The 17117-nt window shown below is 41.6% G+C and overlaps 1 protein-coding gene across 4 annotated transcripts in view; it reads right to left on the minus strand.

Annotated features, from left to right (window-relative positions):
- LOC135094237 (uncharacterized) overlaps nt 1-17117 on the minus strand; it is a 72938-nt gene that overhangs the window by 36675 nt on the left and 19146 nt on the right. For all 4 annotated transcript variants that reach the window (XM_063994158.1, XM_063994157.1, XM_063994159.1 and 1 more), the window contains 2 exons: nt 527-699; nt 212-383 (listed from right to left, as the gene is read on the minus strand). In XM_063994158.1, coding sequence (XP_063850228.1) covers nt 212-383; nt 527-699 — 345 coding nt within the window. The remainder of the gene's footprint in view (nt 1-211; nt 384-526; nt 700-17117) is intronic.

Below are 17117 nucleotides of genomic sequence, written 5' to 3' on the forward strand. Positions count from 1 at the left end.
TAGTTGGTAACTATACAATTTTGTATTTTCTTGCGTAATTGCTTGTTTGTTGGAATGATAGACATTATTCGTCTACTTATTTAATGTTTTTTCCTTCTCTTCCTTGTGGAGAGAGAGAGAGAGAGAGAGAGAGAGAGAGAGAGAGAGAGAGAGAGAGAGAGAGAGAGAGAGAGAGAGAGAGAGAGAGATTGTATGCGCAATGTACACTTACCTCACCCCTCTGGGCTGAAGGACTGCCGTTATCCGACATGTCTTCTCCAGCAGTTTCTCATCCACACCAGACAACGCGAGATTCACGCGGGTGAAGCCACCATCGGAAGTTACGTCGGGCAGGGGTGTGGTGAGCATCTCGAGTGTAATTGCCTCCACAGGAACGTGTAGGGCTGTAACGACACCTCCTCTGAGTTATTTACATATGTAGGGACACACACACACACACACACACACACACACACACACATACACACACAAAATTATAGCTACTGAATGACCATGACTAAACATCTTATAAGCATCAAAGACTCACATAAGTGTTTTAGGTGGGGGAATGACGGGCAAGTTGCTTCAAGGGCGGACAGAATCGTCGGAGCGTCTTGGTCTCCTGATACAGCAAGACGCAGGTCCTTCAGGTCGCAAGCCTTTTGAAGCAGTGTTATTCCCTCAGCATTCAGGTAACCCGCGAACTTTTCTAGGCATCTCCTGTAATAGTCGTGTATTATTCCCGTTGGACACACACACACACACACACATTGCATTTTCTCGTTTTGGGAACTTTGTTTCAGCATACGTTGATGGTTATAGTATGGAATTTATCTGATGTTAGTGGTGGACCTAGGCTTAGCTAAGTACCTAACGGTGCACAGGTCTGAGGCTGGTCAGAGTACTTAGCTGCTGGAATCTTTGGTGGAACGTCCGTCTGGAGCAGTAGGCTGAGTGGAGTGGAGCGACTGCTTTGAATAGTAGTAAGAGTGTAACTGCGACAGACCCCTAGGTATAATTGATCGTTCCTCGAGGGTAACTAACTGCGCCGCGTTCGGAGCAGGCTCCTAAAAGTTTAGGTCCAGGAGTTCGGATCCGTTCGACTCCGGATCCTTGCAGTTTAAACATATAAACTTAAATTGATAACAAATTCCATCACCATTTATCATTATCCTGTCAAAAATTAGTGTATTTCCGATATGTTCCTGCCACCGAGGGAAAAATAAATATACAAGTATTTAAATACTTGGCAGTAGACACCTGGCGAAACGATAATTACTCCCAGTGAGGTCTAAAGCACTGTTCAGGGGTGCTGTGAACTTATCATTAAACCCAGCTGTGACCTCACTGAACGTTTCCCTTTGTGTTTCACAACACAAGGGGGCAGTCACAGCATGCCCTCTAAAGACAACTCTCTTCCTCCACACAAAACTACAAGCACCTAATAACACACACACATTCACTCAAAAATTTTAAAATCATCATGGCGACTCCTACACCAGCCTCGGAGTTCCCATCTGGGGAGGGGACCATAAATGTCCCCAGGTCAGACTGCCCTTCTGTCGACGACCCTAAGTGTCTTGACACCCCCCTCAACTTTTTCATTAACTTCTGCAACTTTCGCGGTCTAAGATCTAATTTTCAATCTTTAGAACACCACCTCTCCTCTTCTAAACCTCATCTTTTTTTCCTCACTGAAAATCAGGTGTCTGAGGCAACTGACAGTAGCCCCTTTTCTGTTCCCTCCTACTTTCTCTATCCCCACTTTCGATCCAAAGCTGGATACTGCGTTTATGTGCGCAATGACTTAACCTGCTCTCGTGCCCATGCTCTTGAATCTTCCGAATTTTCCACCATCTGGATACGACTACAGAGTCACTCTCAAACTAAATTTATCTGTTCTGTATACTTCTCACCTTACTCCTCTGACTATAAGAAATGCTTTGACTATTTAACTTCCAAAGTAGAGCACATTCTGATCCTCTTCCCTTTTGCAGAGACCTCCATTCTTGGAGACTTTAATATTCACCACCAGCTTTGGCTTTCCTCTCCCTTCACTGACCATCCTGGTGAACTAGCCTTCAACTTTGCTATCCACCACGACCTAAACCAATTGGTGCAACACCCTACTCGTATTCCTGACCGTCTTGGAGATACGCCCAACATTCTTGACCTTTTCCTGACCTCTAATCCTTCTGCTTATGCTGTCACCCTTTCTTTTCCGTTGGGGTCCTCCGATCACAATCTCATATTTGTATCTTGTCCTATCGCTCCAATCCCTCCTCAGGATCCCCCTAAGCGAAGGTGCCTCTGGCTATTTGGGGGTACCTGCCTCTGCTATTTGGGGTACCTGAGTAGGTATTTTGTTGATTTTCCTTGGAAGGACTACTGCTTCCGTGTCAGAGACCCGTCTTTGTGTGCTGAGCGCATAACAGAGGTGATAGTGTCTGGCATGGAGGTGTACATTCCTCACGCTTTTTCTCGTCCTTAACCTTCTAAACCTTGGTTTAACACAGCTTGTTCTCGTGCCATACATGATAGAGAGGTGGCCCACAAAAGGTACTTAAGCCTTCCATCACCAGAATCTCATGCACTTTATATTTCTGCCCGGAACCATGCCAAGTCTGTTCTCCAACTAGCCAAAAACTCATTCATTAACAGAAAATGTCAAAACCTTTCAAGATCTAACTCCCCTCATGTTTTCTGGCATCTAGCCAAAAATATCTCCAATAACTTTGCTTCTTCTTCTTACCCTCCTTTATTTCAACCAGATGGCACCATTGCTATCACATCTATTTCTAAAGTTGAACTCCTCGCTCAAACCTTTGCTAAAAACTCTACCTTGGACGATTCTGGGCTTGTTCCTCCCTCTCCTCCACCCTCTGACTACTTCATGGCACCTATTAAAATTCTTCGCAATGATGTTTTCCATGTCCTTGCTGGCCTCGGAAGGCTTATGGACCTGATGGGGTCCCTCCTATTGTTCTCCGAAACTGTGCCTCCGTGCTTGCACCTTGCCTAGTCAAATTCTTTCAGCTCTGTCTGTCAACATCTACCTTTCCTTCTTGCCTACATTCAACCTGTACCTAAAAAGGGTGACCGTTCTAATCCCTGAAACTACCGTCCTATTGCTTTAATTTCCTGCCTGTCTAAAGTTTTTGAATCTATCCTCAACAGGAAGATTCTTAAACATCTATCACTTCACAACCTTCTATCTGATCGCCAGTGTGGGTTCCGTCAAGGCCGCTCTACTGGTGATCTTCTGGCTTTCCTTACTGAGTCTTGGTCATCCTTTGTTAGAGATTTTGGTGAAACTTTTTCTGTTGCCTTGGACATATCAAAAGCTTTTGATAGAGTCTGGCACAAAGCTTTGATTTCCAAACTACCTTCCTACGGCTTCTATCCTTCTCTCTGTAACTTTATCTCAAGTTTCCTTTCTGAATGTTCTATTGCTGCTGTGGTAGACGGTCACTGTTCTCCTAAATCTATTAAGAGTGATGTTCCTCAGGGTTCTGTCCTATCACCCACTCTCTTCTTTTTATTCATTAATGATCTAAACCAAACTTCTTGTCCTATCCATTCTTATGCTGATGATTCCACCCTGCATTTTTCCACGTCTTTTCATAGACGTCTAACCCTTCAGGAGATGAACATTTCACGCAGGGAAGCCACAGAACGCTTGACTTCTGATCTTTCTAAAATTTTTGATTTGGGCAGAGCAAACTTGGTATTGTTCAATGTCTCAAAAACTCAATTCCTCCATCTATCAACTCGACACAACCTTCAAGACACCTATCCCTCTTCTTCAATGACACTCAACTGTCCCCCTCTTCTACACTGAACATCCTCGGTCCGTCCTTTATTTATAATCTGAACTGGAAGCTTCACATCTCATCTCTAGCTAAAACAGCTTCTATGAAGTTAGGCGTTCTGAGACGTCTCCGCCAGTTTTTCTCACCCCCCCCCCAGCTGCTAACTCTGTACAAGGGCCTTATCTGTCTATGTATGGAGTATGCTTCACATGTGTGGGGGGTTCCACTCATACTGCTCTTCTAGACAGGATGGAATCAAAAGCTTTTCGTCTCATCGACTCCTCTCCTCTAACTGACTGTCTTCAGCCTCTCTCTCACCGCCGCAATGTTGCATCTCTAGCTGTTTTCTACTGCTATTTTCATACTAACTGCTCTTCTGATCTTGCTAACTGCATGCCTCCCCTCCTCCCGCGGCTTCGCTGCAGAAGACTTTCTTCTTTCTCTCACCCCTATTCTGTCCACCTCTCTAATGCAAGAGTTAACCAGTATTCTCAGTCATTCATCCCTTTCTCTGGTAAACTCTGGAACTCCCTGCCTGCTTATGTATTTCCACCTTCCTATGACTTGAATTCCTTCAAGAGGGAGGTTTCAAGACCCTTATTCATCAATTTTTGACTACTGCTTTGACCATTTTATGGGACTGACATTTCAGTGGGCATCTTTTTTTTTTTTATTAAATTTTTGTTGCCCTTGGCCAGTGTCCTTCATATAAAAAAAACAAAAAAAACAAAAAAAAAAAAAAAAAAAAATATATATATATATATATATATATATATATATATATATATATATATATATATATATATATATATATATATATATATATATATATATATAAAATTATGGAGAAACGAAATCAAATTTGGCAAGCTTAAAATTTAGATTTTCATAAGTTTGCAGAGCGTTTAGCCGCTTGTCACAGGGGTTGTTGGTTATGGATGGGCACCTGGAGCTAGACATTATCAGCGGAAGGTGTTACATCAGCTAAACTTTGGATACAGTGGATACAGTCCGGCAACGGAGCGAGTGGTTTTGCCCGAGGTCTTCACGTCCACTACCCTTACTAACCTTACTCGTGTAGGCCGGTGATTTTACCAAGATTCTACCTGGACCACGACCCGTCGTCTTGAATAAGGGCGACGTTCCTGGCTCGTGGCCATGTTATGCCTTCTTTGGCAATTATACACTTATGAGACTCCCTCAAACATAAAATATATTCTGAAAACCACCTTTTCCATAGGTCATTTATTGATTTATTTATATAATTAATTATTTCCTTTAGTGTGGGACCATAACATGGATCAGCATTTCTTCTTGTGAATGCTGATTAGGGAAAGATTTCGATCTCCTGCTTCTTAATAACTGTGAAGAGGTTATGAAACTAAGTTCATTGACATCACTGCTTATGTAAGTGAAGGGTCTATCATTTATAGTGGATTCTAATTCAAGATGATAATGTGCAGTTCATGAAATGTGACTAATGCTTTGCCAAGTACCTTTCTTAAACCATCTATTGTTCTTATTCATCTTTCCCATATGGCACCAATCCAGGGGGCTCTAGCTGGAAGTTAATCAATGTTAGGGAAATATTGACCTGAGTGTTTTGGATAATTTCTCTGATACAACCGGGAACAGTAACGAAGGCTGCATTATAACTTAATATATATATATATATATATATATATATATATATATATATATATATATATATATATATATATATATATATATATATATATATATATATATATATATACACTAAGTGGTAAACCTTATCTGCTTGTGAATCTTATGAAAGTATTTAGAAGTTTTGACTTGTCAGGCCAGGCACCAATTTTAGATCGATGGGTGTGGAGGTGGCATAGGTGAAGAGAACAATGTATGCCCTGACTAGCCTCCCTTGACCTTAACAGCACCAGTAAAATCACCCCTGTGATACTGAAAGGTTAATTTATATTAGTTATGAACAGTGAGAGAGGTGGTGCATCAACAGAAGAACAAGGTTTGCTTTGATGTTTCTGGCATATTTTCTATCTTAACACTCCCTTTACAACTTGTCTCATTTTAGGGATTCACTATTTCTGTCTCATATATGCCACTAGGAGAAGTTGGTTCTATAATAATGGTTTAATGCACGCCATCTTTGTATAAACAGTTTGGTTGTGTGATAGTAACCGGATAGCAGAATAGGGTATTTGGTTGACTCGAGCACGTTAGCCGTTTGTATCTTCCATCATACTTAATGATGTCATTTTCCAGATATAATCCTAACTTGGGTATTATATTTGAATGTGATGATCTATCATACTTTTCCATGACCAATGTATATTCTTAGTAAAAATGAATTAGTTCTTGTTCTGCTGTATTTACTTTTCCCACCCTCAATGTTGGGTCGGTATTAAAAGCCAAACCTTTTGAACGAACCTTTTGGTAGTTTTGTAGCCCATCCTAGTATTCTTAAACATTTATAATCTCTGCTGTACATTTCCTATTCCATCAACTTAGGTGGCGTTGTGACTGTGTTACACAATCACTTTTTGTTTCAGCGAGTTGAGACACGTTAACTTGTAATTCTGGCCACTCGTTCTTGTGTAGCAGTCAAGAGGGTCCTCGCCACCATAGAGGATTTGTTCAGCTCTCTGTTCTTATTCCTCGAGTTAGGAAATCCACTGAGTTATCTTTAGTTGCCACATGATTTATCTTTATGTCAGGTATGAGCTGAATGAGTTTACCTTGTTGGCTACGTACAGTATATGGGTAGTGTCTTATGATTCTGTAACCAATATAGGGCAATTTGACTGTCACACCATAAGTTGGTACTTCATAAGATAATTATTCCTTTACAGGTCTTATGAATAAGGTGGTTAGCCTAGCAGCTAGGAGGACAGCACTTAGTTGTAATTTAGGGATTTTTATTTTATTTATTTATTTATTTTCTTAAAGGGGCAGCCTTTGCTTTCATTAAGTTCCCTTGCCCATTACAACAAAGGTAGGCACAAGCTCCATAGGCTGGCATCACTAAATATAAATCTGCTTCCTGCTGTGCTGTAATTATTCTTGGGATTTGTATCGCACTTGTTTTAAGCTCTTTGTTAAATAATCCTCACTGATAAAAACAACTCTTTGTTAAATAATCCCCACTGATAACAAAGTTCATCAGGCAGGGTCTGATCCCTTGAGGTTTTCAGTTTCCACACGCCTTGTAGAAACTAATCTTAATAGTTACAGTTGTTCTCCTTCACCTTCTCATGGACGTTACATTAAACGTACATCCCCTTCGCCTTGATATCAGTACACTCGATCGAAATCAAGATCAAGAAAAATTTCCTTGTTCCTACTAATATCGATCAGATCAGGCAATTCATCGGTATTGCTGGATTTTATCACTAGTTTATCTAATTTTCAATCTGTAGAACACCATCTCTCCTCTTCTAAACCTCATCTTTTTTTCCTCACTGAAACTCAGGTGTCTGAGGCAACTGATAGTAGCCCCTTTTCTGTTCCCTCCTACTTTCTCTATCCTCATTTTCGATCCAAAGCTGGATGCTGCGTTTATGTGCGCAATGACTTAACCTGCTCTCGTGCCCACGCTCTTGAATCTTCCGAGTTTTCCACCATCTGGCTACGACTACAGAGTCATTCTCTTACTAAATTTATCTGTGCTGTATACCTCTCTCCTAACTCCTCTGACTATAAGAAATTCTTTGACTACTTAACTTCCAAAGTGGAGCACATTCTGACCCTCTTCCCTTTTGCAGAGATCTCCATTCTTGGAGACTTCAATGTTCACCACCAGCTTTGGCTTTCCTCTCCCTTCACTGACCATCCTGGTGAACTAGCCTACAACTTTGCTATCCTCCATGACCTAGAGCAATTGGTGCAACACCCTACTCGTATTCCTGACCGTCTTGGAGATACGCCCAACATTCTTGACCTTTTCCTGACCTCTAATCCTTCTGCTTATGCTGTCACCCTTTCTTCTCCGTTGGGCTCCTCCGATCACAATCTCATATCTTTATCTTGTCCTATCACTCCAATCCCTCCTCAGGATCCCCCTAAGCGAAGGTGCCTCTGGCGTTTTGCCTCTGCTAGTTGGGGGGACCTGAGGAGGTATTTTGCTGATTTTCCTTGGAATGACTACTGCTTCCGTGTCAGAGACCCGTCTTTGTGTGCTGAGCGCATAACAGAGGTGATAGTGTCTGGCATGGAGGCGTACATTCCTCACTCTTTTTCTCGTCCTAAACCTTCTAAACCTTGGTTTAACACAGCTTGTTCTCGTGCCATACATGATAGAGAGGTGGCCCACAAAAGGTACTTAAGCCTTCCTTCACCAGAATCTCATGCACTTTATATTTCTGCCCGGAACCATGCCAAGTCTGTTCTCCAACTAGCCAAAAACTCCTTCATTAACAGAAAATGTCAAAACCTTTCAAGATCTAACTCCCCTCGTGATTTCTGGCATCTAGCCAAAAATATCTCCAATAACTTTGCTTCTTCTTCTTTCCCTCCTCTACTTCAACCAGATGGCACCACTGCTATCACATCTATTTCTAAAGCTGAACTCTTTGCTCAAACCTTTGCTAAAAACTCTACCTTGGACGATTCTGGGCTTGTTCCTCCCTCTCCTCCACCCTCTGACTACTCCATGCCACGTATTAAAATTCTTCGTAATGATGTTTTCCATGCCCTCGCTGGCCTAAACCCTCGGAAGGCTTATGGACCTGATGGGGTCCCTCCTATTGTTCTCCGAAACTGTGCCTCCGTGCTTGCACCTTGCCTAGTCAAACTCTTTCAGCTCTGTCTGTCAACATCTAGCTTTCCTTCTTGCTGGAAGTTTGCCTACATTCAACCTGTTCCTAAAAAGGGTGACCGCTCTAATCCCTCAAACTACCGTCCTATTGCTTTAATTTCCTGCTTATCTAAAGTTTTTGAATCTATCCTCAACAGGAAGATTCTTAAACATCTATCACTTCACAACCTTCTATCTGATCGCCAGTATGGGTTCCGTCAAGGCCGCTCTACTGGTGATCTTCTGGCTTTTCTTACTGAGTCTTGGTCATCCTCTTTTAGAGACTTTGGTGAAACTTTTGCTGTTGCCTTGGACATATCAAAAGCCTTTGATAGAGTCTGGCACAAAGCTTTGATTTCCAAACTACCCTCCTACGGTTTCTATCCTTCTCTCTGTAACTTCATCTCAAGTTTCCTTTCTGACCGTTCTATTGCTGCTGTGGTAGACGGTCACTGTTCTCCTAAATCTATTAACAGTGGTGTTCCTCAGGGTTCTGTCCTGTCACCCACTCTCTTCTTATTATTCATTAATGATCTTCTAAACCAAACTTCTTGTCCTATCCACTCCTATGCTGATGATACCACCCTGCACTTTTCCACGTCTTTTCATAGACGTCCAACCCTTCAGGAGGTAAACATATCACGCAGGAAAGCCACAGAACGCCTGACTTCTGATCTTTCTAAAATTTCTGATTGGGGCAGAGCAAACTTGGTATTGTTCAATGCCTCAAAAACTCAATTCCTCCATCTATCAACTCGACACAATCTTCCAGACAACTATCCCCTCTTCTTCAATGACACTCAACTGTCCCCCTCTTCTACACTGAACATCCTCGGTCTGTCCTTTACTTATAATCTGAACTGGAAACTTCACATCTCATCTCTAGCCAAAACAGCTTCTATGAAGTTAGGTGTTCTGAGACGTCTCCGCCAGTTTTTCTCACCCCCCCAGCTGCTAACTCTGTACAAGGGCCTTATCCGTCCATGTATGGAGTATGCTTCACATGTCTGGGGGGGTTCCACTCATACTGCTGTTCTAGACAGGGTGGAATCAAAAGCTTTTCGTCTCATCAACTCCTCTCCTCTAACTGACTGTCTTCAGCCCCTCTCTCACCGCCACAATGTTGCATATCTAGCTGTCTTCTACCGCTATTTTCATGCCAACTGCTCTTCTGATCTTGCTAACTGCATGCCTCCCCTCCTCCCGCGGCCTCGCTGCACAAGACTTTCTTCTTTCTCTCACTCCTATTCTGTCCACCTCTCTAACGCAAGAGTTAACCAGTATTCTCAATCATTCATCCCTTTCTCTGGTAAACTCTGGAACTCGTTGCCTGCTTCTGTATTTCCACCTTCCTATGACTTGAATTCCTTCAAGAGGGAGGTCTCAAGACACTTATTCACCAATTTTTGACCACTGCTTTGACCCTTTTAAGGGACTGGCATTTCAGTGGGCATTTTTTTTTATTAGATTTTTGTTGCCCTTGGCCAGTATCCTTCCTACATAAAAAAAAAAAAAAAAAAATTCAGTCTTATCGTTCAGCCTCTCACTCATTTGTTCACAGAAAATGTTGCATTCATCTGGTTTGAAAAGGAACAAATTACCTTTGATCTCAATATTTGTGTCAAGCACCAATCCTTGCTTTTCTTAATTTCGAGAAAGATTTCATTTTATACACAGACGCTTCAAGCTTCGGAATCAGTGCTGTTCTCATGAAAATGGATTCACTTAGTAAACATCGCGTATTAGCGTATGCTAGCAGACTTCCCAATAAGGCAGAACAAAATTATGACGTCACGAAGCGTGAAAGTCTCGCTGTGATCTGGGCGTTACGTAATTTTTGTGAACTCATATTGAGCCATAAAATTCATGTTCACACTGACCATTATGCTGTCACAGAGATCTTCAAATACAAGACAGGTCAATTTGCTCGCTGGTAACTTATGATTCAGGAATTAAATCCTACATTTTCATACATTCCCGGTAAGGCAAACTCAGTGGCCGATGCACTCTCACGCAATGTTACCGCTATCTCCGCCATCACAGAAAATCCTACCATGCCGACCATGGATGAGATCAAGAAACATCAATATTCAGCCGCGTTCTGTTCTAATGTTGCATATTACCTCGAATCTGGTGATGAGACAAATCTTCCTAAGTTGCAAGTGAGTGCTGATACGTTTTTCATGCAAGATGGTCTTGTCTAGTAATGTCTCTATTGGCAATTCTAGTGAGCGTTTATCTCAGCTCGTGATACCTCATTCGTTAGTATAATCCTTCACCATGTCCACAACTCACCCCCACGGTCGACAGATGCCTCGCGCAAGCAAAACGATCATATTTCTGGTCAACTATGAAGAAAGATATCTTTCAGCGTTGTGCGCTCTGCTCTCAGGATGCTTGACACTGACAGTCCCTCACTTTCTTGCCTCATCGCTTCAGCTCTTTGGGATTCAGTCTGTTGATTTGCTCAGACTTCCACTTAGAGAGAACGGTTACCAATATCTTCTAGTTTGTGTGGATAGTTTCATTTGTGGAGAGAACGGTTACCAGTATCTTCTAGTTTGTGTGGATAGTTTCATTTGTTTTCCACCATTCTCGTTGCTCTTAAGGACAAAACTGCAAATTTTGTTGGTCGCGCGATCATTGATAACATAATTTATCCTTATGACTCTCCTCGTGTCCTCTTATTTGAAAATGGCGCTGAATTCAATAACGCTGTCTGACAGGAGATTTGTAACGAATTTCATATAAAAAAATGTAACATTGTCACTCACTCGCCCAGTTCAAACAGCAAAGTAGATCATTGTAATAAACGAATCCTTGACGTACTGCGTTACATAACAGAAGCAATGCACTCAGGGGACGAATGGCTTCCTCAGCTAGTCCGGTCTCTAAACTCAGCGATTCACTCTACTATCAACAAGTCTCCCCATTTTGTGCTGTTTGGTAATGACAAGCGCTTTCCATATGAATTTCTTCACAGTGCGCCGCGTCCTATCTACAACATGGATGACTAAGTCAAATATCGTCTACGCGATTTTCAGTACACTCATAAGCTCATTCATGATCGCCTCACTGCATCGCAAACTGAGATGTTGCGGAAACAACATCGTAGAGCGACAGATTCTTCCATCAAAATCGGTGATATCGTTTTCACCAGAGTTCAAGATCGCAACTCTAAAGCCTCGTACACATTATGCATCATGTATCAGCCACGTGATGCAGTAGTGGTGTTGAAAAAAATTACTAGCGGCCAAACTGTACTGCATCACTGCTCACATTGTTCTCGGCAACTTCTCGCGCGCCAGCTGCTCAGTGACAGTTCAACTTTCATGCGGGGAGGATGTGCGCCGATGATGGAATCTGCCAGGAGACTCTACTATGGAGTGTAGTTGCTCTGTGTGCAGCAAAAAAGAAACTTTTGAGGAGGAAGAAACGTAGAGCCTTGTGGTGTAAGCAATGGCTTTCTCGGCGACATCTGAAGGGAAGCTTCAATCAAATATTTATGGAGCTACAGGTCGAAAATCCAACAGACTTCGAAAATTACACAAGAATGCCAATCCCTGCATTCTATAAATTGCTGACAAAAATTGAACCCTACATTTGTAAGCAGGACACCAGCTTTCGGGACAGCATATCACCAGGAGCTCGTCTGGTGGTGGAGATTGGAGAGCCATCGGCGCTGGAGCGGAGCGTGACCGGACGTCCTATCGCTCTGACTGGTCATGCATCACTGAGCTGCAATTTGAAAATCGAGCCGACCCAGCAACACGTTGGTGATGCGCTTTCGTGTTGAAAAACGACTTTTTCAACACATCCATTCAACACGATGCGCATCATGATACATAATGTGTACGGGGCTTAAGTTAGATCCATTGTTCACTGGGCCACATCGTGTAATCGAATCTCTCTATGGCCACCAAGCAAAAATTCTAGATCTTAGTAGAACAAATCGTTCATGTCGATCATTTGAAGTTTGTGGACAAAGGGTTCGATGATGAGTGTGCACATCAGTAACGCTTCATTCTGATTCAACTGATCCTCAAAGTTCCTCAAGCCTAATTACACACACACACACACACACACACACACACACCACTTGTTCTTACAGACTGAAACTTCGTTCCCACTCTAATGTTTAATCATTCATTTTCAATATCCTGTATATATTTGTATATTTCTCTTGCTTATATGTGTTGTATATGTATTGTATTATGGTATTATGTCTGTATATTATAATTATGGATATCGTTTCTGTACTCTCTCTGATATCATGTACTATCTATTAAATTGCTCATATCTTATTGCTCTCATTATTGCTATGCTCAAATGTGAGGACGCATTTTTCGTGTAGGAAGGCACTGTATCAGTCGCATCAGCCATAACAATCAGTATTATATATATTCATCATCCGTATATTTCATCCCACGTGCCCAAGTGGCCAGCCTTACCTATTTTAACCTTTTCTCCTTTCTATCGCCCTCTCAAGGGAATACCATACCTTCACTACATTCCTGCCAGTCCTTAGGGGAAAACATCTGCATTGCCAGCGTCGTTCCTCCCTGATTATTGGCCAGAATAATGACCGCTACCATTGGTCCCTTCATCCCATTTACAGGCACCTGATTGGCCATTTCTTCATCTCAGACTCTGAATCCTTATCCATTTAATTTCACACAAAATAGAACCTGTACGTGTAGACATCAGTTCACATAGAGTTCAGAGAGAGATCAGACAGAGTGGAGTTCCAGAGATAGCACATCAGTTCAGTTCAGTCCGTCAGAGAGTTCAGATCAGAGGCAGAGTCGGTTTTCAGAAAGAGAAAATCAAGCATCGTCATGTCAGTCGTAATCTGCCTCGGTATAACGCGTGTGCATCTCTGTCCATCATTAAATCAAGAATTCTTATCAACTGTGTGTTCTTTTACTCGCACAATCAACCATAATCCAAACCGCTACCCACGACCTCCAAGTTACCTACAATATTCATCGAAAAAATGAATCAGCACTAACAGCCTGATTACTGAGTCTATTCTGATAATCCACCATTGTTTGAGAACTAATTCCTTCCTATCTCTTTTTAAATCTAACTTTTCAAGCTTGAACCCATTATTTCTTTGACTATCCTGCCATCGTCATCTCCAGCAACATCCAGTAAGTCAAGCAACCAGTGATCTCTCCGGTACAAGCGGTGTGCAGCCTCAATCAGAGCAGTGGTGAATAAAAAATTACTGGAACAATAATAACAATAACAAATTACCACTTTGCGACGAAAACGGTTAGCAGACTTATTCAAAACAAATCGAAATCTACCAGAAAAAGAAAATTATAATAATGATAATCTGCAATGAGACTTTTCTTAACATTGACCGGAGAATTGCACACACACACACACACACACACACACACACACACTATAAAATAAAGTTTATTTCCATTATGATTCCTATCTTGTAAACATTTATTGTGGGCTAAATGAATAAGATTTAAAACTGTTGAACTATGTTTACAATTGACATAGAAAATACTTCTCTCTGTACAGATGTACCACATTTCATAAAAGCTTCATAAAAGCCATCAGGCCTACACATGGCAGAGAGGTGAGAATAGGTGTATTTCATATAGGTGAAATATGCCTCCCTATTTCCATCTATCATCCTTATCCAAATAAATGGTCTAATCTTGTTTTAAAGATTCCTAATGAATCAGCACTATATTTCATATAAATGAAACATACCTATCTATTTCCATCTATAATCCTCATAAAAAAAAAGTCTAATCCTCTTTTAAAGATTCCTTCTGAATCAGCACTAACAGCCTGATTACTGAGTCTATTCTGTTAATCCATCACTATTTGAGAACTAATTCCTTCCACCACTATTCCTTCCGATCTCTTTTTAAATGTAGCTTTTCAAGCTTGAAACCATTATTTCTTTGTCTACCTTGATAACTGATTCTGAGAATTTTGCTTACATTGCCATTTCCCTATAGTATATGGGATAGACACTGATAGAGGTCTTTTAAGTGGTATAGGGTCTATACCACTTAAAAGACCTCTGTCAGTATCACGGGACCACTAAGTGCCAGGCGGGGTTTGAAATTTGTCTTATTTGTGTGTAACGTATATTCATGTGTAGAGAAACGCAGTTTTCCAATATTACTACTCTGGTAAAGTTCAGTCAGAGCAAAGGCCACAACAAGATGATAGAGCGTGTGGTACGTTAGGATATTGCCTCGCACTGAGATCACCAGCTGTCTCCTTCCCGGTCCCAGGTAACCTCCATTTCTGTCGAGGAAGCCCTTCTGTTTTCACTCTATTGTGATCTTCAAATGAAATTCAATGAACCATTTCCTAATCGAGTCATGACTGATACAATAAATAGACATATTGAACCATGGCTCAGCCACAGACAGAATACTACCTATTTCCTACAAAATTAATAAGTACTGACAAGTACATAACAAGAGAAGGGCAATGTAGTTTCATATGACTTACGTAATATAACTTAACAATCAAGTTCCCTCTTAACTCATACCTCTCTTAGGAATGTAAATTTTAAAACTTCTTTCGTGAGGAATTCTCATCCCATGTATCTTTTTTGTCATTCTATTAGGCCAAGGCAGGCAACCTACGGCCCGCGGGCAATATACGACACCCAAAGGGCTAGCATCCGGCCGGCACCCAGCTTGGCATTGACAATGCAATCCTGCCCGCTAAACTCCAGCCCAAAAAAAAAAAAAATTTCTGCCAAAACACCATTGCCATCTCCAATCCAGAGAGGAAGCAAAAGTACATCGTCGAGCGCTTTGGACAGGCCCAGTGCCTCGTATGCTTCAAGACCAGTGCCTCGTATGCTTCAAGACTGTGGCTATCTTCATTGAGTTCAACGTGTGCCGCCACTGGGAGACAGAACACTGAATATCAAACTTAGCGTCGACGTCTGCCGATAAGAGGAATGACGTCATCACTTAACTATTAAGCACGCGGTAGAGGAAGAGACAGTAGGCATCTATCGAAACAACAATTATTCCCGGCAAGTTTGAAGCAATGAATCAAGGGGTGCTGTGAACTTATCAATAGCTCACCTCTGACCTCACTGAACATTTCCCTCTGTGTCTCACAACATAAGGGGGCAGTCATAGCCTGACCTCTAAAGACAAATACTTACATCTAATCACATGCACAGTCTTCACTCAAAATTCTAAATTAAATATGACGACTCCTACACCAGCCTCAGAGTCCCTGTTTTGGGAGGGAACCACAAATGTCCTAAGGTCGGACTATTCTTCTTGTATCAACCTTAAGTGTCTTGACACCCCCTTCAACTTTTTCTTCATTAACTCCTGCAACATTCGTGGCCTTAGACCTCATTTTCAATCTCTAGAACCACTGCTCTACTGAACCTCATCTTCTTTACTTCACGGAAACAGGTCTGAGGCAACTGACAGTAGCCCGCTTTATATTCCCTCCTAATTTTTCTATCCTTGTTTTCAGTATGAAGCTGATGTTACGTTACGTCTATGTGCGCTGCAACTTAGCTTACTCTCGCGCCCACGCTCTCTAATTTTTCGAATTTTCCACCATATGGCTAAGATTACAGCCATCTCAAACTAAATTTATTTGTGTTGTATACCTCTCGCCTAACTCTTCTGGGTATAAAAAAAAAAAAAAAATAAATAAATAAATCGTTGACTAACAACTTCCATTGCGGAGCACATTCTTTCCATGCCTTTCATGGTGACCTCCATTCCTGAAAACCTCAATGTTCACCACCAGCTTTGGCTTTCCTCTCCACTCACTAGCAATCCGGGTGAACTAGTCTTTGACTTTCCTATCCACCATGACCTACAGAAATTAGTGCAACATCCTACTGGTATCCCTGACGGTCTTGAAGATGTACCCTTCATTCTTGACATATTTCTAACACTTAATCCTTTTGCTTATGCTGCCACTTTATATTTTCCATTGGGCTCCTCTGATCACATCCTCATATCTGTATGATGTCCTATCACTCTAATCCCTTCTCAGTATCCCCCAACGCGGAGGCTCCTCTGGCGTTCTGCCTTTGCTAATTAGGAAGACCTGAGGTAATATTATTCTGATTTTCCTTGGAATGACTGCTGCTTCCATGTCAGTGACCTGTCTCTGTGTGCTGAGTGCATAATAAAGGTGATAGTGTCTGACATGGAGGCGTACATTCCTCACTCTTTCTCTCGACCTAAATCTTCCAAACCTTGTTTACAGTCTGTTCTCGTGTTATACATGATAGGAAGGTAGGCAACTAAAGGTACTTGAGGCTTGCATCAACTGAATCTCATATGCACTTTATATTTCTACTTGGAATCATGCCAAATTTGTACTCCAACTAACCAAAAACTCCTTCATTAATAAAGTGTCAATACCATTCAAGATCTAACTCCCCTTGTGACTTCGAGAACCTAGCTAAAAACATCTCCAATAACTTTGCTTCTACTTTCCCTCCTCTACTTTAACCTGATGGCACCGCTATCATCTCATCTATCTCTAAAGCCGAACTT

This window comes from Scylla paramamosain, chromosome 45 (genome assembly GCF_035594125.1).
Source record: "Scylla paramamosain isolate STU-SP2022 chromosome 45, ASM3559412v1, whole genome shotgun sequence".
In the NCBI taxonomy this organism is placed as follows: Eukaryota; Metazoa; Arthropoda; class Malacostraca; order Decapoda; family Portunidae; genus Scylla; species Scylla paramamosain.